At 38.1% G+C, this 23,730-nt stretch overlaps 1 protein-coding gene across 1 annotated transcript; it reads right to left on the bottom strand.

The window, feature by feature from the left end:
- Positions 1-14,391: 14,391 nt before the first annotated feature.
- On the bottom strand, positions 14,392-23,506 carry ddx52 (DEAD (Asp-Glu-Ala-Asp) box polypeptide 52). The gene is made up of 15 exons (XM_017704381.1): positions 23,379-23,506; positions 21,422-21,644; positions 21,085-21,239; positions 20,013-20,198; positions 19,659-19,802; positions 19,426-19,537; positions 18,408-18,480; positions 18,083-18,286; positions 17,716-17,806; positions 16,809-16,931; positions 15,307-15,457; positions 15,141-15,216; positions 14,959-15,030; positions 14,667-14,765; positions 14,392-14,543 (listed from the first exon to the last, which is right to left on the bottom strand). Exons 1-15 carry the CDS (start codon positions 23,463-23,465, stop codon positions 14,474-14,476), a joined length of 1,866 nt encoding a protein of 621 aa, XP_017559870.1. The 5' UTR covers positions 23,466-23,506; the 3' UTR covers positions 14,392-14,473.
- Between the last annotated feature and the right edge of the window lie 224 nt (positions 23,507-23,730).

Genomic DNA, 23,730 nt, shown 5'->3' with positions numbered 1-23,730 from the left:
TGATGATCTTGTGTAGTGTAGAATCAACATACCTGATTCCACTGACCAGATGATCATTAGGTACCTTGTATGCTTGATAAGTAGCAAATTTGACAGAGCGGTGAAAGTACAAGAGGCAATGTTGAGGACCAAAGATGGAGAACTTCCGTTAAACCATGGTGAAAACGTTATATCCTCAAATTGATGCATCCTTAAACAGAATTGCCTTCAGATTGTGCAAACTTTTTCTAAACTTCTCAAGCTTATAAGTCTCTAGCAGTGTTCAGCGATGGACATTAATTGTTTTCTGTCAGTGTTTTAGTGCAAAAAGTGAGGTTTATAAAGTTTATCATTCTTCTACCTTGACTACACAACTACATTAGTAGTTTCTTCAGTGTCTTCATTCATACTTCTGTATATAGTGAATTAGTACAAAGTGCATAGGCACTGGCTAGGTCCCTGCTGTGTCACTGAATTGCATGCGACATGGATGGAGGCCAATGTAGTACCATTGACATCAACTGGGAAACTCATCCACTGTCCTGCGCTTAGTCATACTGTCCTTTTTAGGATGGAATATTCTAGTTAATGTTTGCATTGTGTTTGCACTGAGATGCAGATATCGCTATGTGTCAGTCACACATACTAGTATTGAATGCGATTAAGACTTTCTTCATTCACTTAATATATTGAGCATAAAGCTAATTTTCCAATGGCATTGCTTTTGCCAAGCTAAGCATGATTCACCAAAGCAATATATGGCAACTGTAGCTAAATCAGACTGGTGAAGACTGAATAGACCTTAAGATAACATGTGAGAAGCACTTAATCTGATCCCTTCAGTAAAGATTTCAACCTAAACTCTGTAACTGAATATTTTCTGGTTAGCTATAAACATGTAGTAGAAGTTAGTAAAAAACGAATCCCTCAACCCTCCATTTTAAACCTTTCTGAGCGTTGAGCTGAAGACATGGTGCTGTTTCAGGTCCAGGAGCACAGCGAACAGTCAATGCTCACTGGTTTTTAAAGAGCATTGCGGAAACTGTCATGGAACAAAAGGTCCGAGGCACTGGAACGATTTTGAGAACGACACACTCTAGAAAATGTCCGAATCCCTGGCAGTGCCCTACACAGCTCCAGCCAGTTTCCAGCACAAAAGAGAACAATGGAAACTGGCTAGGACTAAAGGTGAGAGAAAATAGTGACCTTTTTTATTTATTTGGTGTGTTAAACCCAGGAGAGAAGTCCAAATCTGCACAGTTCTGTGAAAACATGATCCACATCCACGCTTAACAACACTATTCAAGGTATTAGTGTAATATCTACGCTCCTGATCGCAACATAACCAAGCTAAAAAACGTTACGGCTGTAATGTGAAGCTGCCTGGCTTGGGTTCTATTATCAGAAATGGTCAGTACATGTTCTTTAGTGCCCCCAGTGCATTGACTCTCTTCTCATTTTGCAGTGGTTTGTTGGAGACGAGTATGACTGACCAACCATGGCTCAATCCATGTTGTAAAGAACCATCCAACATACTGAATTCCCTCAATGCAATAACACCACCGTGATTACCAAACCTTTTTTTTGTACTGTGATGTTTTTGTTTCCTGTTAGTCACCATGAAACCTTTCATGAATGTTATTGAAAAAGTAGCGGTAACCCAGACATAAGTCTTCTTTAGAACATTTGTAAACAAACAAATAATTGTAAACATTTGCTTCTTACAGAAAATAATAGTCTAAAAAAATAGCCTTTAGTCTCACAGGTAATCAATATCAAATGTCTAAAACTTGGTTACCAGTCACACCACTAAATTCAGGAAATGCATTGTTATAATAATATACGTGTCGAACACTTGGCATAGAGGTAATCTCACAATTACTTTACAGATGGTTTTCAAACAATAATTGTAGAAAATGATCAATGATCACTTTACCATTGCTCCGGTGCAAATCGTACTCAATGACCAGATTAAGAACAATAATGTTTCAAGAAAAGACCGACTAAAACATCCAAAATGGCGAATAAAATTAAAGAAGTTTGTGATGGAACCACTCCTGACGCTCCTCCTACTTCCTCCTACTACGTTTTCAAAGCCAACAGCTCCACATCTTCTCCCCATTTTTCTTCGTACTATCTCTGATCGTCAAGGACAGGATCTGGTCTTCCAGCATAGAGAAGTCGCCCAGAACTCCAACCCTCGTTTTCCAAGTTCTCTCCTTTTCTACATTCATACAATCTCTTCTCATTCTACAACCACGTGTTCACGATGTCTAAACTCAAAAAACTTACGTTTAGAGTGTGTAAACACTCAAGTTTCAGAACTTACTGATTCGGCAAATCACTAATTAGACTTAAAACAACTTATGGCAACCAAGATGCAAAGTAATAATACATTTTAAACCATATATATATATATCCCTTTACAGCCTATAAAAAAATGAAGTGACTTCAACGAACTAAAAAAAAAATCATATTTTTGCTTGGATACTCATCTCAAAACAGTTGGTGCTGTAATGTAGGCTACTGGTTTAAGTCTATTATTATCATGGCTACCCATTAATCATGGGTATCGTGTAAGTAGCAATTTAAGGCAGCCAATTAACACGCTAAGAGTGCCGGTTGCCCCAGGAAACCCCATGTTCTGGGCGCCAATGTGATAGCCCTGCCTGCACTGCCAGCAATTTTATACATAAATAAAATATATACATACAGTTATAAAAAACTGGCAGAAAACATCAATGAGTGACAGCATAATAAGCTCCAGAACAGAACAATCAAAACTCCAGTAAATGTCAAATTGTAACATCAATTTTCCAAACCCGTTTAACATCTTTTCAAATGTTTGCTAACCCACTAATATGCTGACATTAAAATTGATATCAAAATAAAGATTAAAAATCCAGAGCAATTAAGTTACTGAAAGCCAGTTGCCTTCACACTAGGACATTTAATATAAGAAATGAATTGAATTTACCTTTGTAGATATCCTTCGAGCACAGCAAGTGGGAATCACAAAGAAGAATCATCCTTTTTGTCAAATTTTTGTTGTTTCCCCAACAGTCCAGTTTACAACAGAAGAGCACAATTTATACGCAGAGAAGAAAAGAATTCTTGGAAAACAGGCAGTGTGTGTCAGATTGAGAAGTGAAAAGGCAGCGCGCAAACGTTTTAAGTCACAACCCACATCCTTTGTTTTTTGAGGTTGCTCCAGAGGTGGAGGCTGCAAAGCATCACATTGTTAACCACAAATGCTTAATGCAGCACATTATGCTACCAGAATTATGAGTCAATCATTCCTAACTCATCACAGGACATTTGGCACACGGTTGCCACTCACCCCAACAGTGGAAAAATATAGCATCCTTTTAACCTGCTGAAACAGAAGCTTGTTATTTTGATATCATCTTGGGCTCATTTAGGACTTTTTCATTCAGTTTATTTCCTATAAAGGCCCCTCAGGCTCACTAGAGATGAAGAAGAAACCAAATCTCAGAGAAGCATCTGAAAGAGAGAGGGGATCATGGTCTCTTTTACATCATTAGATTCTTTTTAAAGGAAAACAGTTGACTACATACACACCTTATCAAGGGAGACAATGATGTCTGATAACAAAGACGATAATGAGATAGATATAAAGGCCCTTAATTGGTAATCTCATTTGCCTTCCTTCCACACACGACCCAACCAGGTGACTAAACACTAGGTGTCTTGCCATCATTGTCTGCAGCTTCTCCAGCTAGTAACTTTACAGATTTCCCATTTAGTCTCAGATATGTTTTTCATATGAAGGGAAAATGCCTCGGTTTTTGGCATGTGATTTATACCACAAATGTTCTTTAACTTGAATGGTTCCTGTTTGTGGCCAGTTTCAGGAAAGAACAAGGGGAGCCTAATCCATCAAAGCTGGTCAGATGGTTACAATTGAAGTAAAAAAGTTGGCCTGCAGGCCAGACTGAATTTTGACCAGGCTCACATTGCAAGCACTCTGCTCTCAGGTATTTCAGGCTTAGGCTGGTATGGCCACAAAAACATGGCCACTCATACTGGTCTCCAACAAACATCAGGGAAATAGGAAGAGAGTATATTGAGGACAAATGGCAATCATTGCCCAGTGATTGCTACTTGCTACTGGACTGTCCCTCTTCATTTGAGCCAGTGCCACACCAAGCATCATATTGTTATACTGGATTTCTTAAAATTGTCTCCTATAATTCATCCCATGCAAATTCTACAGTATGCCGGTTTGGAGACTGATCGAGACTGGCCTTTACTTTGAGTTGTTTTTAATTTTTTAAATAATCTTCTTTCCATCTTACTGTACAGTCACATTAGAACATGTGAATGTGCGGTAAGATGGTGACAAAGCGACGGGTGATTAGTCATTTGGAGTATGACATTTGTATGACGAGTCATATTGAAATCTTCTCAGCATATCGTTTCAGACTACTATACTATATAAATAACAGTGGTGATAATTATGATGATAAGGCTTATTATTCATTAACTACATGGACATCAATGTAAACTGAGCGAGCTATTCGGTGTGTAATAAAACTTTGGGCCCATATTTATGGATTAAATAAGCTTTTGAAGCATAACATAAAACAAGTATAATAAAGTAAGTATTATCAGTATTATCAAATATGATTGACATTTACATACAGTCTCATTTTCTCATTTCTATTATCATTGCAATTTCTGTTATCCAGTATATACATGTATATTGTTTTGTTCTTTGTCCTCATTCCTGAAACGTTTTTGTGCATCCAATGAACATTTTGGCATAAAGTTTCCTGATAAAAGTTGTGTAACATTATGATGAAGTAAGGATTCTCTTTGGCTCTCTCTTTCTCTTTCGATACTCTGTACTTTCACTTGCAAAATGTTTCTAGTTCTGTGATATACTTGGATTGTTTTACCACAGACTTTTCCGTGCACATATTGAAATCTTCTCAGCATATCGTTTCAGACTACCATAAAATTTTACTTTGGAACTAAATGCAGTTGCATCTGATTGGACATAATAATCCAATCATTTGTTCATCAGCTGAAACTCCTGTCTATCTCTTTACAGCTGATGGGTCTATCCTTCAAATGAGCCTCTAGCAAATAGTCTTAGCCAGGTAAGTGTTGTCAGTCATGACAAAACAAAGACAGCTATTCTAATAATTGTGTTAACAACAATGGCTAATACAGAAATATGTACTTGCTGTATGTATTTGCTATGGACTGAATATTTGGTGTCATTAGCTTGAAACATCTATTCACTTTTTGTTCACAATTAGCTCATTAGAAACTGCTCAGGTATTTAGAATTATTCATCATTAATGAATATATTAATATTGGTTAATAAAACACATATAAGCTGTGTAAGGACTGTGTAATTAACAAATTAAGAACAATCCAGACGTTTTTTGAGGAATGGGCAGTGTTAGGTTTGTGCCACACAGAGCTTTTTAAAATGTTTGGCCAAAAACCCCAATTTTTTGTCTCATCTGCCCACAAACCTTTATCCTTTATTTTAGTTTGATCACATTAATGATTTTTGATAAAGTCCAGATGTGCTTTGATGTATTCTTTCTTCAGTAATGCCTTCTTTCTAGCCACCCTCCTATACAGGCCAGTTGTATGCAGGGATCTTGATATTGTTGTGCCATAACTTCCACAGGCCACATGTTTTTTTATGATTTTAAACTCAGCAAATACAAAGGAATAATTCATTAAAATGTGCAGAAGTGTGCTCTCTGTAAAGGATGTGCACTAATTTAGAAAAACAACAAAACATAAAATCAAAAAAATCAAAACTTAGAAAATGTTGACATGTAGAACATGTTGAATGTAATTTTTGAAAGTTTTCAGTTTTAACCTTTTAAGACTATTACATTCTGATACTTGTGTGCATGTGTGTTCCATCGTAAGTACACTGGCGCAATCTGATTGCCACTTTACATCATTTTCACTTGTATTGTATTGTTTGTGTATATGTTTTGATGTTTCCCTGCTGGCTGAGAAGTGTCCCATCATATCCGCCAAGCTATGATGCAACTTGAACCTGATGCCGTATTGCAGCTACGAGGCTTTCTGAACCTGGGACCTGATTGACACTATATCACAGCTACATGGCTGTCTGGGTCAGCCACTGGGGTGATGCTGCATCTATGAGGCTGCTTGGACTGGTGTTGTTCTGCTGCAGGAAAATGCTACCCCTTCATGGCTAAGGACATTTTCGATGTGTGTGTGTGTGTGTGTGTGTGTGTGTGTGTGTGTGTGTGTTTTATTTATTGTTGATCATGCATTTTGTTACTTTCTGATTGTCATCCTTGAGCACAGGAAAGGCACCATATAAATAACAGTGGTGATAATTATGATGATAAGGCTTATTATTCATTAACTACATGGACATCAATGTAAACTGAGCGAGCTATTCGGTGTGTAATAAAACTTTGGGCCCATATTTATGGATTAAATAAGCTTTTGAAGCATAAAATAAAACAAGTATAATAAAGTAAGTATTATCAGTATTATCAAATATGATTGACATTTACATACAGTCTCATTTTCTCATTTCTATTATCATTGCAATTTCTGTTATCCAGTATATACATGTATATTGTTTTGTTCTTTGTCCTTGTTAGGAAGGACATTCCTGAAACGTTTTTGTGCATCCAATGAACATTTTGGCATAAAGTTTCCTGATAAAAGTTGTGTAACATTATGATGAAGTAAGGATTCTCTTTGGCTCGGTCTTCTCTGCCCCCACAAGTTCTCTCTTTCTCTTTCGATACTCTGTACTTTCACTTGCAAAATGTTTCTAGTTCTGTGATATACTTGGATTGTTCTACCACAGACTTTTCCGTGCACATATTGCTTATGCAAGAATCTTGTTACGTGCAAATGCATGTAGGGCATGTCTGTGTTTGTGGTTATGTTCACAGGTACAGCCTGGGGTGTGGTCCTGTTGCAGGAGTACCTTGGTGGGTGGAGCCCACTTTATTTAAGTCTGCCACTAGAAGGGAACAGCAGGGGCAGGAGGCAGACAGACACCACAGAACCACAGAAGGAGAGCAGCAGCCATGCTGTTTGGCGGGGGGGAGAACCATGTGGCCTACAAACTTTAATGCTCCATGTAATTGGCTTATGTTTGAGATAACCAGTTCTTCTGTGGCTCTTTAAAACAGCCATTAGTATTTGTTTTAGGTGCTGGACAGGTAAGAAGGAGCGCGCTCATACATTACACCATGTAGGACTGTCTACTGTTAAAAACCTTAGGCAAGGGGCAGACACTACCCTCTGTATGTTTTGTTTAATTGATTAGGTTCAGAGTAGCTAGTTTTTGTTTTCATCATTGATTTCTTAGATTAAAAGTTGTTTTGTTCAGTTAGCTTAGGGTTTCGTTTTTCTTTTGTTTTGTTCTTTTCTTTGGTGCCATCCTGAGTTCAGCCCTACATTTATTTTCAGTTTTGTATGAATTTGATCATTTTTGTTTTGTTTCTTTTTGTATATATGTATATTTATGGCTGGTTTCTGTATATACTGAATTATGAGTTCAGTAAACTGCTAAAACGTGAGCTTATCTGGTCTGTGGTTCTCTCCCTCTCCATTTCACATACACCAACCCACTCATCCAACTTCCACCACATGTTATATGCTCCTCTTACCCCTAGACAGCTTAAAGGGGCTGTAACACATCTCTATACAGTAAAAGGGTGCAATACCACTACTGTGTCAGCTAAACCTTCCGGCAGGTCCTTTGCTGTGATATGGAGGTCTTGCTTTATCTTTCTGGTCAGCATATGAGTTCTATCAGAGTTTTCTTGATCTTTGAGACTTTCTTAAGGACATTTCAGACAGTGAAAACTATGAGCTGAAGGCACATTGAAATCTTTTGATAGCCTTCCCCATCAGCTAGCTTTGATGGTTCTTGACTTGCCTAACCAATTCTCACAAGTCAATTAAGGCCCAAAAGAGTTAATTAAGTTCTTAACAACAGGAAGGGTGTACAAACCTTTGCACATGCCAGAATTGCTATTTTTTAATAGTCTGCTGCAGAGGTTATGGTAACTTATTTTCACTTCAAAGGCCAAAAACACATCTCATTTGGCCAGGGGTGGGCAAACTGTAACCAGCTGTCCAAAGACTGTACAAAGGTAGGATGGTGGGCTTCACATATCTTGGAAGAAACACATGCCAGGCTTCACCCACCCTGATTGATAGGAGTGTGTGATAGGGAGCTAGTGGGTGGCAACTGAAAATGACTAAAATTGTGAGAGTGACTGGGTTAAAATAAAAAAAAAAAAACGATTAATGTCGTTTCACATTCACAAATAAATAACGATTCAAGTCATAATCAAAATTTTTATTCGCCGTCAACGGCGACACCATTTCAGGAACAAGTGTTGGCCATCTAAAAAAAAAACAAACAAACAATAGTTTGTACAGTACAGTAGTTCTATAGAATTCTAGTATTACCTTGTACAGCACAAACAAGATTTCAGAATGGCACAAATTAGTTCATACTGTTTGCTAGATGTATGTATATGCATGAGAAGGCACAGGGCAAAATGTGCCTTGATGCGGCCACAAAATGCACCTACAATGCACCTAAAATCAACATTTAGTGTATCTAGGCTGTAGTTAATCATGTAAGTTACGCACAAGAATACCAACTTCTGGTGCAAGGCAGTGTTTAAAAATAGTGGAATTAAACTTTAACCTCAGTTCTTAGATTGATGAAACTGTTGTTTATTTGCAGATCCTACTGGTCATGAAGATTTCAGACTAGAGGCTGCATGACTTCAGACAGTTATGTGATGAAAGTTAAGTTGACTGACTAACCATTGATTAATAACCATTGATAACCATTGGGAATGCTTTGCAACAAGTGATTTTCAAAATCCTGATGGTAAAAATATGTGACGAACCCAAACTCCACAGGTCAGTAGAGTGTGACATGCCCTTTCCAGAACCAATGGATCACATTGCTAGCCTTCAGGGAACCAGAGATACAGACCTGGGAATCTTGCAAATTTATATCTGACTTAGGCACACCCTGGCCAAGACACTGTATCCCCAGCAGAGGTCCGGAGAGCCAGAGAAATATAGAGCGCCAAAATAAGAGTAAACAATTAAGGATTAAGGCATTATTCCCCCTCTCCAACAACTGTGAATTTTTACTGTAGGCTTTGGGAAATGGAGATAATGTTGTTCAAAATCTGATATTTGAAGTACTGCAGATTGACAAAGAAATGTGAGAATGAAGCCAAACTTCACAGCTCAGTAGAGAATAATGCACCCTTTATAACAAGCCCTGGACTGCTAGCCTTCAGGAAAACACAGATACAGTCCCTGAAATCACCAGACTCCTCAACAGACTTTACTAAGGCCTCCTTGGTGTCAATCATGTGATCAGCGACTAGTCAACATTGAACTTAAAGCATCATCACCATGCAGTGAAATCGACAAGTCAACTAGTCTGTGCAACCTCTGGCAGGACAATTTATACAGTTCTAACAAAGGCTCAGAGGTTAAGTCAGAGCAGATGTGTCCAATCTTATCTGCAAAGGGCTTGGGCTGCACGTTTTCAGTCCAACAAAGCAGAAGCACATAAGATTCCACTCGTTTAATCAGTTAGTCTAGGTCTCCAAACGATTGATTAGGTGAGCTTCTGCTTTGATGGAATGAAAGCCCACAACACCAGCCCTTCGTGGATAAAAAGCCATGAGGTATGGAGAAATGGTGGACATCCTCATCACTGCTGTCAGAATGAAACTCCAAAATGATAACCTTACAGGAGAAGGAAAAGCATGGACGTTAATGTGACAAGAATTTTTTTAAGTAGTTTTGGACCATTTACATCAGCCTGTTTGTCATAAAATTTTAACACATGCAAATTGTGTCTGAAGTTCTCACATTACAGAAAAACAAATAAAAATAGAAAAAAAAAAAAATACATCTAAATGAATCATTTTCACCAAGCCCAAAAATACTGAACCAAACAGCAAAAGTTCTTTTCCACCAACATATTAAATAGGGAATAGGGGAATAACTTTTATTCTGTTGGTAAATATTAATATTGGTAAAGTGTTTGTGCTTAACTGACTGCAGCCATTGTGAAAGGACATCTCCCAACAATATGCAATTAGCTTTAAGAGCCGGAGTAAATTTCACTTAAAATTGTCACTCAAAATCTCAGGAAGCCAAGCAGATTCACATGTACTGCATGATTATAGCCTGTAATCTTTGTGCATAGAAGATTTGTCCTGGAACCTTCTCCTAAAGGTGTAATTAATGTGCAAAAGAAAGTGACAGTAATGTTGTTTGCGCTTCAGCAAATGAATCTAAAGACTGCAAGTGCACTGAAAGAGTGTTCAAAGAGAACTCAGTCAAAACCTGGTGAAGGAAGTGTTTTTCGAGGTTGTAAGTGAATTATCTAATATAGTCATCATGTTTTCATCAGTGCAATGTTGCTTCTTTTATTTGAGGTGTAAACATTGCGCCAGACCTTCTTTTTGAACGTGTGCATGCGCTAAAACGTAAAGACATATGCCGTGGTCTGAGAGGCTCCCGTGAAATCTGACGATTATTATTTCAGGCTTTACAGGGCGATTCACTGCAATATTTCAACGTCTTCATTCATTAATGCTGCTTCTTTCAATTTTACATAGGCAACTTTAATACATCTGGCCCTGAGTGTTGAAATACTTCTTTTTCTTAAAAAAAAGGGCAGCACTTTTATAAGGTTGAACAATCTGAAATCCCACCTCATCATAGCCTCATCATTTCACCTCCATGATCCAAGGATCCAAGTCCTCTTCTGCCTACAGCAAAAAAAAAGGAAAGAGGACAACAAAAAAAAAATCAAGCAACAACAACTTTACACTCAACATTTAGCAATAGCCATCTTGTGTTAGGAAAACTGCTGTCACACTAATGGACACTTACTGGAGGCTGTTTAGTCATGGTGAAGGTCTTATCGTCATAGATTACCACATACCCATGTCCCTCTGGGTTTCCCACACACTGAGTTGGGACCTAAAAGAAAATAAAAAGGAAAAAATCCTACTGTTTAATGTCTACAAAATTACCATGTGAGTTCCAAGTGAATCAGTCAATACTAAGTTTCAGCTAAAATCCAACGGCAGATAAACAGGTATTTTTTATTAGGAGCTGTTATAAACGGCCATGTTCTGCTTTGTCTGTGTGTATTGTCTGTATTGTTTTAGGTATTTTATGGTCAGTGTGTGGGACAGGTCAATCAATCAATCAATCAATGAATCAGCCTGCTGTTGTGTGCAAAAGTTTTGGCACCCCATTGTCAAATGGCGTTGTGTTGATTTTCTAAATAAAAATGTGACATCTTTTCCAAAGAACACACGTCTGCACATTTCAAGGCACAATTACTGTTTCATTGCTGAATTTAACATATTTGGGGCAAAAAACATCAAATGTGGCCTGTGAAAAAGTTATGGTACATTTTTATTTCACGTTTTTCAAATATGTCACATTATATATTGATGTTTGTTCCCTGTAGAGCCTATGTACTCAATCCTGGTCCTGAAGGTCTTCCACCCTACAGAGTTCAGCTCCAACCTTGATCTAACACTCCTGATCCAGACACTATTGGCCTTCAGGATCTTCTGAATATTAGAGGCAGGTGTGTTAGATCTGAACCCTCTTGGGTGATAGAACTCCAGGACCAGGACCGAGCACGTCAGCTGTAGAGGATGATTTATTTTCACTCAGGACATCAACACAACATGTCTGTCTGTCTGTGTTTAATAATACTGGATACATCATAAACAAGTCCAGAAGTGCAAAAGTAAAAGCACAGTACCTTCTCTTGTCCCACCAAAGGACTGGCACAGTCAGTGTCTGGCCTCTCTGCTGAGTTTATGTTCAGGCTGTTTTTAGAATTATCGGTGCCCTAAATTAGAAAGCAACATTTATTTCATTAGACTACACTAACAACACTACTAACATGCAGCATTTGATTTGACTGGCCGCTTCATTAATTACACCTCCTTGTTTCTACAATTATTGTCCACTTCATCAGCTCCACTTACTATATAGGTGCACTTTGTAGTTCTACAATTACAGACTGTAGTCCATCGGTTTCTCTGTTCTTCAATAGTCAGGACCACCACAGCAGGTAATATCTGGGTTGTGGATCATTCTCAGCACTGCAGTGACACTGATAAAATATCCAGCCAACAGCGTCAGGTGGGCAGCGTCCTGTGACCATTGATGAAGGACTAGAAGATGACCAACAGAAACTGTGCAGCAGCAGATGAGCTACCGTCTCTGACTCTGAAGGTAGGAGTATATAATAGAGTGGACAGTGTTTGCTGTGTCTGATCCACTCATACCAGCACAACATACACTAACACACCTCAGTGCTGAGAATGATCCACCACCCAAATATTACCTGCTCTATGGTGGTCCTGACTATTGAAGAACAAGGTACTTACTGAAGTAGCTGGTCATTGTATTTTTGTATTCAATAAAACAACAATGAATCTGGGTAAATTGGCACAGAGCACACTAATACATCAAAATGTCTGTATTATTCTAATAGCACCATATAACAGTCAGTTATGTGCAGCACAAAAAAATTGCTATGCAATAAATCCACACGTGTCTTATGAATTCTTATATGTCATCTTAATAACAGTAAAATAGTAGTAAATCTGGGGGGAGAAAATTCTTTAGTTACTGTTTTGCCTTAGAAAGCACTGCATGTACTTCTCTTCCATTAAAGGATTTTTAACAATATCAAAACTATCATAAAGCAGTGTCTCAGGAATCAAGCAGCATCGTCCATTTAGTGCAGTTATTTTCTGTGAGGGAGCTTTTAGAGGAATTAATTGCTTCAGACGTTTGGTTCCTATCAGCACCACTATCATTAATTCTGACTCGGTTTCAATGGAATTTCTCTTTGGAAGAGAGTTACATTTTTTAAGTTACATTTTTTGTCAGATATCTTAAATTTTTTTATTTTATAGGAAATGTCATTGTTATTTAAAAGATGCCTTAGATAGGCAGGGTTTAAAAATGTATATTACAGGAACCAAAAATAAAGTGTGTATTACGGTTAAGTGCTCAACTGTTATTGTTCTCTAGCCGATCACAGTTATGCCCAACTCATAGTAGTAATAACTGAAAGTTACATTCTGCACTCAGATTTATCTGGATACAAAATAGCAAGGTTAGAACTCCGCAAGCATTTTTATTATAGATTTTGAATTCGAATACTTTCATATTATATACACTGCACCACACAGGCCTCTGCCTTTGGTGAACATGAGCCTTCATCAACGAAAAAAGCGGTCTTCATCAACAAATAAGCGACAAGGCCTAAAAGCAAGCTATTAATCTTATTTAACTGACATTAAAATCACAACGATTGTTATTTAGCATCTGCATGAGAAATAAAAATCAATTTAGGCTTGAAAGAAAAGCTTGAAACTCCAATTTCAAACGGACTTGTTGCCAATCACTTCAACAGATGCATGTCACTCGAGTATTAGACTAACGACATGAACACTATGAATTAAAACGGGCATTTATGATACACTGTTGATGCTAAAAAAGGTTTACTTCTACAAATTTGATCAATTTAAGAAATATCCTACCATCTCGCTTCCACACCACCACAGAATTTCACTCCAGAGAGGAAATGCTGGTTATGGACAGCGCCACCTATCAGAACCGCCCAAACAAGGTTTTTCTTATAATTTTCAGGTTCATTAAAATTGTACTAGTACAGTTTAACTCTGAACAAGTTTTCTTCAAATTTTAGAGAAACACTTTGTTTACACAAAGCTGAAATCTGAATTACTACTGAACATTGATAGACTTTAAAGCAATTTAGCACAAATAACCCAAGATTCTTGCCCTGAAATCACTGCCAATTAATCTACACAGTAATTAAATTACCTAAAAATTACCGATCAGCCTCTTCAGCCACTTGGAACGATCACTGAAACAAGAACTGAGACTCCAAACCCTCAGACGGTCTTAGGCGAAGCTGCCAAAATGTTCATGTATCAGGTAGTCCCTTCATTTAAGAAACTAAAAGATAAAAAAAAAAATCTCAAAAGAATTAAACGATACATTACTCATCAAAATGAATCTGCCTGAGCAAGAAGCAGCAACTTGTAAGGTGCAGTCAAACTGACACAGTCAGAGATTAAACGCACTCTGCAAAACTAATATATGCACCACACTATGAAACCACAAACACAGAAGTATTTGCATATACCAAAATGAGGCGTATACCGGAAACTGCAAAACTGGCAGAAAAGCTGAGGCTGTTATTCTTATGACCTAAAATCATGTTTGCAGTTTGTACAATGGGTGCCCCCTAAAATCCCCAACCAAACCAACAAAAAAATCAAACATTTGCTTGGAAATTGTTGAATTTTATTAGAAATAAAAGGTAGAGAGAAAAGAATTCACAATTTTTACACAAATTTAAAACAATTTCCCCATCTCAGTCTTTTGTACTTTCTTCTGGTTTTCCTCCATTTGCTTTCAAGTGTGCCCCAACTTTTCTTTCTTTTCTGAAAAACAGAAAAGTGTACATCACATTTCAGCACAGCTGCATTTATATTTGACTGGCAATTCCACTTCAAGCTTACATCATGCTTCATACAGGAACTGTGTAGTAAGACTGAGAGTTCTACCTTTTCCGCTTGCCAGGTTTCTTTTTTATGAGAAAGCGAGGCATTGTGCGAATTGTTGACCTCCTTGGTGGCTTCTTCTCAAGTTGCCGTTTGACTTTGCTGTGGAGATGAAAATTACATTAAAATCATAGAAACTTCATACACTTGATCAGCCTCAATGGCCACTTCTCTTTAGAAACAATGTTTTGTAGAAGAGATATCTTAGTGGGGTGGGGTGATGTCTGGAAAAAAGTTTTAAGGGAAGATAGAAAAAAGGAAGGAAGGACAGACAGAAGGAAGGACCGGGGGGCACCTTTTTATTTTCTTGAATCCAATCATGTAGTCAGGTACAGGACATCCAGCTTGTCTTATTACTGTGGCAATGCTGAGGATAAAAACAGGAAAAACAAAAGCACAAGTGAGGCAGATAAACATAAACATGCATCTTTCCTTAGGTCTTGCTAGTCATTCACACTACGTTAGTCATACTGTTACCTGCGTAAAAGAGGTTTGTCGGCTTCTGTGAAAAATGTAATGGCTTTCCCCTTATGGCCTGCTCTTCCTGTGCGGCCTACAGAAGGATGAAATTAAAGTTAACATCCTTTTTCAACTGCAGCTGTCATAAATATGGCAGTGGACAGATTAACCTGTAGGGACTGACCTATCCGGTGGATGTACTCCACAGCGCTGGTGGGAAAGTCGTAATTGACAACCAAGTTGACTCCTTTGAAGTCGATACCTCGGGCCATTAGAGCTGTGCAGATCAGCACCCAGATCTTACCAGAGCGGAAACTGCTTACCACGTTATCCCTCTGGTCAGGAAGAGAGAGAAACATCAGAAAAGATGTTATCCTACATGAATATAACAAACTGTACATTATTAGAATTATATGACAGATCCTTTGTTAAACTTGTGTACCTAATACTACATTTTAAATATGATAAACGTTAAGCTTACAGTAGAACTTTCGCTCAATTCCACAGCAGGACCTGGACAAAAATGTTATTACACTGTATTTTTTCTTCAATTCTAATAATGAATTTTTTTTTGCATTCCCTAATGCTCAACTTGAAATTCAAAAAGGCTCCTGACTTTTGACTCCTCCTTGCCTTGTGAGCAAAAGATGCAAAAGACTGCCACCTAGCATACTGAAGTAGAAATACTTCCGAGGCCTTGCAGGAAATGTTAGACTGAGAAACAGATCTGCATCATAATTTTGGTAAAAACAATGTAAACAGGCATGATACATATGAAAAATTTAACATGAAGACTTTTGTTTCTAAATTTGACAGTGTTTTATTTCCCAGGGCTGACATTTTTAAATAAAACTAAAACATTTTTGTGAAACCATTTTACACAGAGAAACCTGTATAAATGCATCCTTTGGTCAACAGTGGCCATTTAATCAGAGCCAAGTATTTGTTCAAGTTTGAAATTAATGTGAATGTTTCCGCAGTTTCATGAAATAGGTAGATGTTCTTTAACCCTTCAACGCCTCAGGAATGACCATCACATTTGCGGGTCAACCAGAAAAAGTCCATCAAAATGCTGCATGATTGGAGAAAAGCATCAATTTTATGATTTCAAGATCAAGTTCTGAAGGGAAGAAATTATATATATATATATATATATATATATATATATATATATATATATATATATATATATATATATATATATATAAAATAATTATAATTTATTTATTTAATTTTTTGCCATATATAGAGTGACATTAAATCAAAATAATTACTATGTAATTACATTGTAATTGTCCAATTGCATACAAACAAATCAAAAGCATAGCAAAACAACAACTCAGGACTTCTAATATTAGAAAATGATGAGCAAGAAAACCTTCAAAAGTGATAAATGTAGCCATACATTGTTTTATGATTCTTTCAGCACGCTCAGACTTCAGCTACAAATGTCCACACAAATTATCAAGCTGTGCAATCAGTTGACAAAAATAAATACTGAAATACTTTGCAGAACAACAATTACAATTTGTAGTAAGTGTCAACTAAAATTTGTTCATTACTGATGAACCAAATGATTGTGATCTACAGTAACTTTTAGTGAAATCTTGCTCAGCACCCCCTAAAATCCCAGTTCCTATAAGGCTTTTCAGAAACAGTATCACTCATTGTTTTCTTTTTACAAACCTGTTGTTGTGTGCGGTCAGCATGGATTACATCCACATTAATGCCCTCATACACCAACTCGTGGAACAACTCTCGGGCTCGTTCAATGGACTGTACAAACACCAGCACAGGGGGCATAAAACCCTGCAAAAATATTTCAGGGTTACAGAAGGTTGGAATCCAGATTCCAGCATCAGCAACAAATATGTATAATTTAGCCATGCAGTTCATCCCTTCAGAAACAGATGTAGCTGAAAATCTTATCCAGAAGTGGTCATTTTTTTATACAGGTAGGCGAGGGTAGTGTTAGGAGTCTTGTGCAAGGACTCTTATTGGTATAGTGTAGGGTGCTTGCCCAGCCAGGGGACTGAACCCCAGTCTACAGCGTAGAGGGCAGAGGTGTTACTCACTACACTATATCAACCTTATGGATAGCATCAACTGGTTGTTGCAGCTCTAGTCCAAACAATGGGCTAGAGCTGTCTTCTTCCAAACCCAGATTCATCCATAAGGCTTCCAGATGGAAGCGCAATTCTTAACTCCATGTAACGTGCCTCCACTGAGTGCAGAGTGCAGTGCGTTGTGCTTCAAACCACTCCAATCGATGGCTGGCATTGTGCATAGTGATGATCTTTGGCTTGTTTGTGCCTGCTTGAATATAGAAACCCAATCTATGAAGCTCTCAACCAACACAGAGAGTTCTGAACTAGGGAGTAAGTGTTATGTAGAGCTAGGTAGATGTATCTGTTGCACCAAAAAAACACAGCACCCATAGTAACCAAAGTAAAGTGTCCCCTTACTTTTGGCCATGATGTGTACTAAAATTCTGGATGAACACCTATTTCTGTGCATGTCTGTCTTCTGGTTTTCACATCAGCTATTATTAATTCTTCTCCCCTAGTTTACAAAATATTCAAATCTTGCCAACCTTTTTAATCAAGTCCCTCATGGCGAGTAGCTTGCCGTTTTCTGCACCTACAAACAGAAGCTCCTGCTCTACTGTCTCTGCAGCAGAGTTCCTACAGACAGACACATGGCAGGAAATGAGCTTAATAAAATTAGACATCAGAGAAGCCAAATCAGTACTGGTGTTACTAAGAAATAAGCAAGAAAAAAACTGGATATATCACCCCCTGCACTTTAGTTTATTGCAATCTGAACGGCTGTGTATATGATATATAACATTAGGGCGCTTTTGTCTCTAAGTAAATGACACAGTCATTCCATATTCCATAATCAACAACTAATCAACTTTATCAATTAATTGTTGTTAATATAAATATTGATTTCTGTACCTGGGTCCAATGTTAACACACACAAGGCTGTCCAGATTGAGTTTGCACCACTTCTCAACTTCTGTGGTGAAGGTGGCACTGAAAAATGCTCGGCGGATCTTTGGAGAGGAGCAGGCCAGAAAGATTGTGGCCAGCTGATCCCTGAAGCCAGTTTTGCCATCTTCAAAAAGCTTATCAGACTCATCCACTACCAGCCACTCCACACTGCAAGCAAGAAAGTAAAGTAACCTTTGCAGTTAAGACCTTAACAGCATCACAGACAATAAATACAGCTACATAAGCACATGCATAAAGAGCTTGTTTTGTTAGAGTGTTTAGAGCTCACCTGCTGAGATCAAGAGCTGGTGGGTCCTGGTTGAGCAGATAGATTAGCCTGTTAGGAGTCGTCACCAGTATATCTGAGAAAGAAAGGTTGGATTTGTAAAATAAACCAGATGTTAATATTTATAAGCAGTTAAAAATGATGAAACCATCCCCTATAGCAGGGTCGAACAATGATTTTACCATTTTACCACGTTTTTGCAAAGTAATTTGTAGAGGGCTGCTAAGCTTTCATAACGGTCCACAGAAATGAACTAAATCAATTTCAGACAGAGGATAGACAACGTGTTAGCTGATTGTCTTGGTTGCCAGTAATAATAATAATCTATGACGCGTTTTTAGCCGCTGTTTGAAAGCTATTGAAGAAATAAATCTGAATGTGAGACGATGAAATTAATTCACCGCTTAGAAATCAAGGCTGTCTTTTCACTTTTTAGAAATATCTTATTTCTAACTATTTGATCAGAAACAAATACTGTATCTGTGGGTTGACCTAATAATCCTCTTTTGGAGGAGGTCCCTCAGCGGAAAACAATTTTTCTCTTTAGCTACTGCTTGTCTTTAATAGCACTCATGGAATAAAGTTAGACAGAAATGTGTATAAATAAAAAAACAAAAGCAAACTATTTTCACCTTTTTTGAATGGGCAAGCAGGAAATATTTATAAATATGTTTTTTACTGCACATACACATTGTGGCAGTTGTGAGGTTTAAAGGTAATAAAGCTAAAGTACTGCTGTCTATTTCATTTAGACATCGCTATTTGTGTGAAATGGTGTGAATAGGGTTCATAGCAGGGAGTTTTCACCCCTCCTTTTTCATCTCTCATCGCTTGTTAGCAGCTCAACAGAGAATCTCAATATTTCACACACAGAGATCTGTGTCCTAGTTCATCTGATAACAGAGTTAGTGAATGGTATTTGCCTCACTCAATACAAAAGGCAAGTGTGGATGTCTGATAAACAAGCAGCACATAATTTTATCAGCACTGATTCTTGAAGGATTATAGAATGATGGCTTACCAAACTTCTTAGCTGACTTGGGACCATATTTTTTAACTGCATCCACTCCTTTGTTGATCATGTGAACCCTGAAGCCCACACCCTCTGATAGCTTGAGCATCTCTCTGTGTGTCTACAAGCAAGTACACAACCAAATAAAGAAAAAATGCAAGTCAGTTTTACAGCTTTATAGTGTTACCAATAACTGAAAGCAGTACTGTACTGTAACTGTACTGTAAATGATAAAATCTCACCTGGCTGGCTAACTCTCTGGTAGGGGCTACAATGAGGGCCCTAAAGCCCTTGTTGAATGGCTGGCGGAGGTGGGCAAGCAAGGGCAAGCAAAAGGCCATGGTTTTACCAGAGCCAGTGGGGGCACATGCCAGGATTTCTCGCCTCTGAAATATAGAGAACAAAAAAGTCCTAGGATGTTATCTGAAATTTTAAACATAACTAAACTGTACTTTAAGTAAACAAGTGCTTATAAGTCTGTACTAAAGTCTTGGCAATTCTGCTTCACTCAGAACAGATTAATAATAAATACAAAATGCAGAGACATATTTAAAAGCATTTATCTACATAAAAATAACTGACTGAAATCAACCTACATGCATCATCAGTGGTATGGCCTGCATCTGAATAGGTGTGGGTGTTTGGAAGCCTGCTGCTTTGATGTTCTGAATGATCCTTGGGTCCAGCCCATATTCCTTTTGAAGCTCTTCAAACGTGCTAAGAGGGTCTGGGATATCTGTGCCATGCACATTTATCCTGTTACTGTGCCTGATCTGATTGACCTGAAATAAAAATCAAGTTAAAACAAGCAAACAGGTTCATCACTTAAATAGAAACCTGTTTATGGATTGTGTCTGAGACAAGGACAAGGAATAGGATTAAAATAAAGCACAATACCTTAACACATTTACACACAATCCACAATATGCATCACAATTAGGGCTGCTGACGGAGCTGAGCTGAAGGCAGTGTGGACTGAATATGTGGCAGTTCTCAGACAAGGATCACTATACTTACATATTTGAGATGATTCATCAAACTTTTCATGCTTTCATTGTGTACCAGGCTCTTATCACAAATTTTGCACTGAGCATTTTTCTTATAGTCTGATGACAAAGTGCCCCCACACATCTTCTAGCTTCACTGGCTATGTCAAGTGTGGAACGGTTTGTTGTGATCTGAGATGATGTGGATAACTGTCATTAATTTATGAAGCATTCAATTAAACCAGGTATAGTTTACTGACTTTTAACACTTTTATATATTACCAATAAGGCCTTGACTTATTATATTTATTTTAGGCTACAACCTTTCAAAGTTTCTGCACACCTAATAGAGAACCATAAAACCAAAATAACTTAAGTACTTGAGTATTCAAATAACTTGGGTCAGCCCTAATGATGATATTTTATTTTTGGGTTTAATAAGTTCAAACAGACAGGAAAGAATCACTACAGCCCCCTCCTGTCTATAATACAATAGACAGTGTATTACATGCACTAACAATATCCACAATATGCTATGGTAACATTAGTGATCACAATAAAATTTAATATTGATAACATTAAATATCACTATACTGCCCATCCTTAGTTTGAGATACTGCTGAAGATATTGAACTTTTTTTAATCATAAAAAACAAAGACAGTGAAAGACAGCTTTTCCTACCTTCTCACTGTGAAGCTGTTTTAATCTCTTCAGTGAGAGCTGGTCTTTTGCCTTTGTCTTAGGCCCTTTTGCCTTCTTGTCTTGTGATGACAGCCACTGAATACCCCTGTTCTCGAGTTCTTCCTCCTCACCACCATCTGTCTTGTTTTCTGCATCTATGTAGCAATATACGGGAATGAGGTAAATATAAGAAAAGCAAATGCAGAACTAAACAAGCAGGTCTTCAATGCAGACTGGGTTTAAGATTCTAAAGCAGCAGGTCAGAGATTGATAATAAATAAAATGGCATTAACTCTATAAAACTGTTCTGGCATGAAGTGTCAAGACTGGCTCTCACTTTTATTTTCCTCCTTATTCGCTTTCTGTTTCTTCCTTGGTTTGCTCAACGATCCATCCTTGTTGCTATGTTTCCGTTTTTGTGTAACAGCAGATTGTTCCTCTTCGGACTCTTCCTCTTCGTTCTCATCATCATGTACAGCTGCCTCTTCTCGAGTGTTGGTGCCAAAGAAGTTAAACCCATCTAAGGGCTTAGAAACCTCTTTGTTCTGAGACCTCGCTACCTGTTTAACAGCATGAACGACAGGAAAAGAAAGACAGGAAATTCAGACTAGTGATAGGACAGTGTGGAAAACCATCTATTGTGAAATCCCTGACCAAAATGATCACATTCTCAGCATTATTGTTGCTTTGCTAAAATATAACATAAAAAATATCCCTTTTGGTAAGTTATAGATCTAATATGCCTGCTGTCTTTATTTTGCTTTTCTTTTGTCACCTTATTACTCAATCCCTAATTATCCTCAATCCCTGTCCTCTTTGGAAATGTGCTGACTCAGGGGTTTAGTCTAACATCTTAAAATAAAGAGTGAATGAAGTATTTTTTAATCCTAAGATCAATTACCTCATTTGGAAGTTAAAAGCATGGAAAATATATAATGAATACAGCATAATTATGCATTTGTTATGTTAAGGTTTATGGACTCTTATGGGGCTAACCCTGGGGGAAGGATTACTTCTTTAGAGACTCATATCACTTCAAAACATAACCTCTCTTGTAGGTTAAACGGTAGGCTGTTATACATCGGGTTGATTAATACATTACAGATGGTGATTATCCTCTTGGAAGGTTCTGGAAAGACTTAAGTAATACTGTACATTTTATTCATGATTATCTTATTTTGCAGTTAAGTATTCTGTCACTAGACTGAAATTAATGTCTTTCTGCTTTTACTCTCAAAAGGCTCTTTGCATTGCTTTTGTATATGAAATGTTCAACATACACAAACTCGCTTTGCCTACTTTATCCTCTGAGGAGCAGCATTACAGAACATTCCCCTGCTTAGCCATCGCATTAAAACCACCTCCTTCTTTATACATTCATTGTTCATTTTATTAGCTTCGCTTTCCATACAGGTGCATTTTGTAGTTTTACAATTACAGACTGTTGTCCATCTGTTTCTCTGTATACATTGTTAGCCCCCTTTTCCCCTGTTCTTCAATAGTCAGGACCTTTGTGGTGGATCATTCTCAGCATGGCAGAGACACTGAGGTGTGCTAGTGTGTGTTTTGCTTTTTTGAGTGGACACAGCAGTGCTGCTGGACTGAGAACCAGCCAACAGCGCCCTGTGACTGCTGACGAAGGACTAGACGATGACCATCACAAACTGCAAGAGATGAGCTAACCTCTCTGACTTTACATCTAAAAGGTGAACCAACAAGGTGGACGTGTCTGTTCTACTCGTACCAGCACAACACACACCATCGATGAGAATGACCCACCGGGCACACATGGACAATGACTGTAGAAACTAGTGGGTGGTTTCAATGTTACGGCTGAACGTCGTGAGCTGAAGATCAGCTACAGACAGCTGGCATTAGGAGACGCGTGGTGTTTTTTTGATCAAACGAGTGTCTGATAAGAATAAAAGGTCCTACAACGTGACTGTTTACTCCCACTGGGCGCCAGCACGCTAGCCTTACTTACTAGCCACGTGTGGTTTATACAGTGTTTTCACCGCTTATGGTAAACAATAACAAACTTCACTACATCGCTGAACTGACCGTTTAACCTTACAGACTGGCTGAGCAGTTCTCGAGCTATTCTGGTGTCTGGCTAACTCGAACTTTGTGTCCACGCGGCCACTAAAGCCACATTTTAATGAACGCGTTAGCCGCGGCTAACAGACTTTGCTAGCTAACTAGCTAACTGAAGTCAAAACGCCAGCACCTCAACAAAAAAGCTGCCACCCATGACAATATTTACACGAGAAAGCAAAAAGCCACACAGTCGTCACCTTAAACCTTCCAGCATCTTTCCCAAATCGCTTAAAATCAAACTTTGCTCCAGCTCCGAGTTTTCTGAACAAGTCCACCGCGTCCATTGAGTCACGATACAGATGGAAGGGGGAAAGCCTAACTAATCGATTCCAGAGCCTTCCTGATCAGCAGCTCGGTGATTGATTATTATACGTTTTCATGTACCCCTGATGTCCACGTGGGTGCGCTGCTTCTACAGACTTTTCCTGTGAGTAAAGTAGAGCGTTAGGACCAACCAGACTGACCATCATGTACAGACACACAGAGCACATATTACAAACTGAGCAATAAGACCACCGGGTAAACAGTAAATCACAAGTTATGAGTAAA

The sequence above is a fragment of the Pygocentrus nattereri genome, chromosome 16 (genome assembly GCF_015220715.1).
Source record: "Pygocentrus nattereri isolate fPygNat1 chromosome 16, fPygNat1.pri, whole genome shotgun sequence".
Classification (NCBI taxonomy): domain Eukaryota; kingdom Metazoa; phylum Chordata; class Actinopteri; order Characiformes; family Serrasalmidae; genus Pygocentrus; species Pygocentrus nattereri.
Note: the sequence above shows the minus strand (reverse complement) of the source record. Positions and strands in the feature narration are given on the sequence as shown.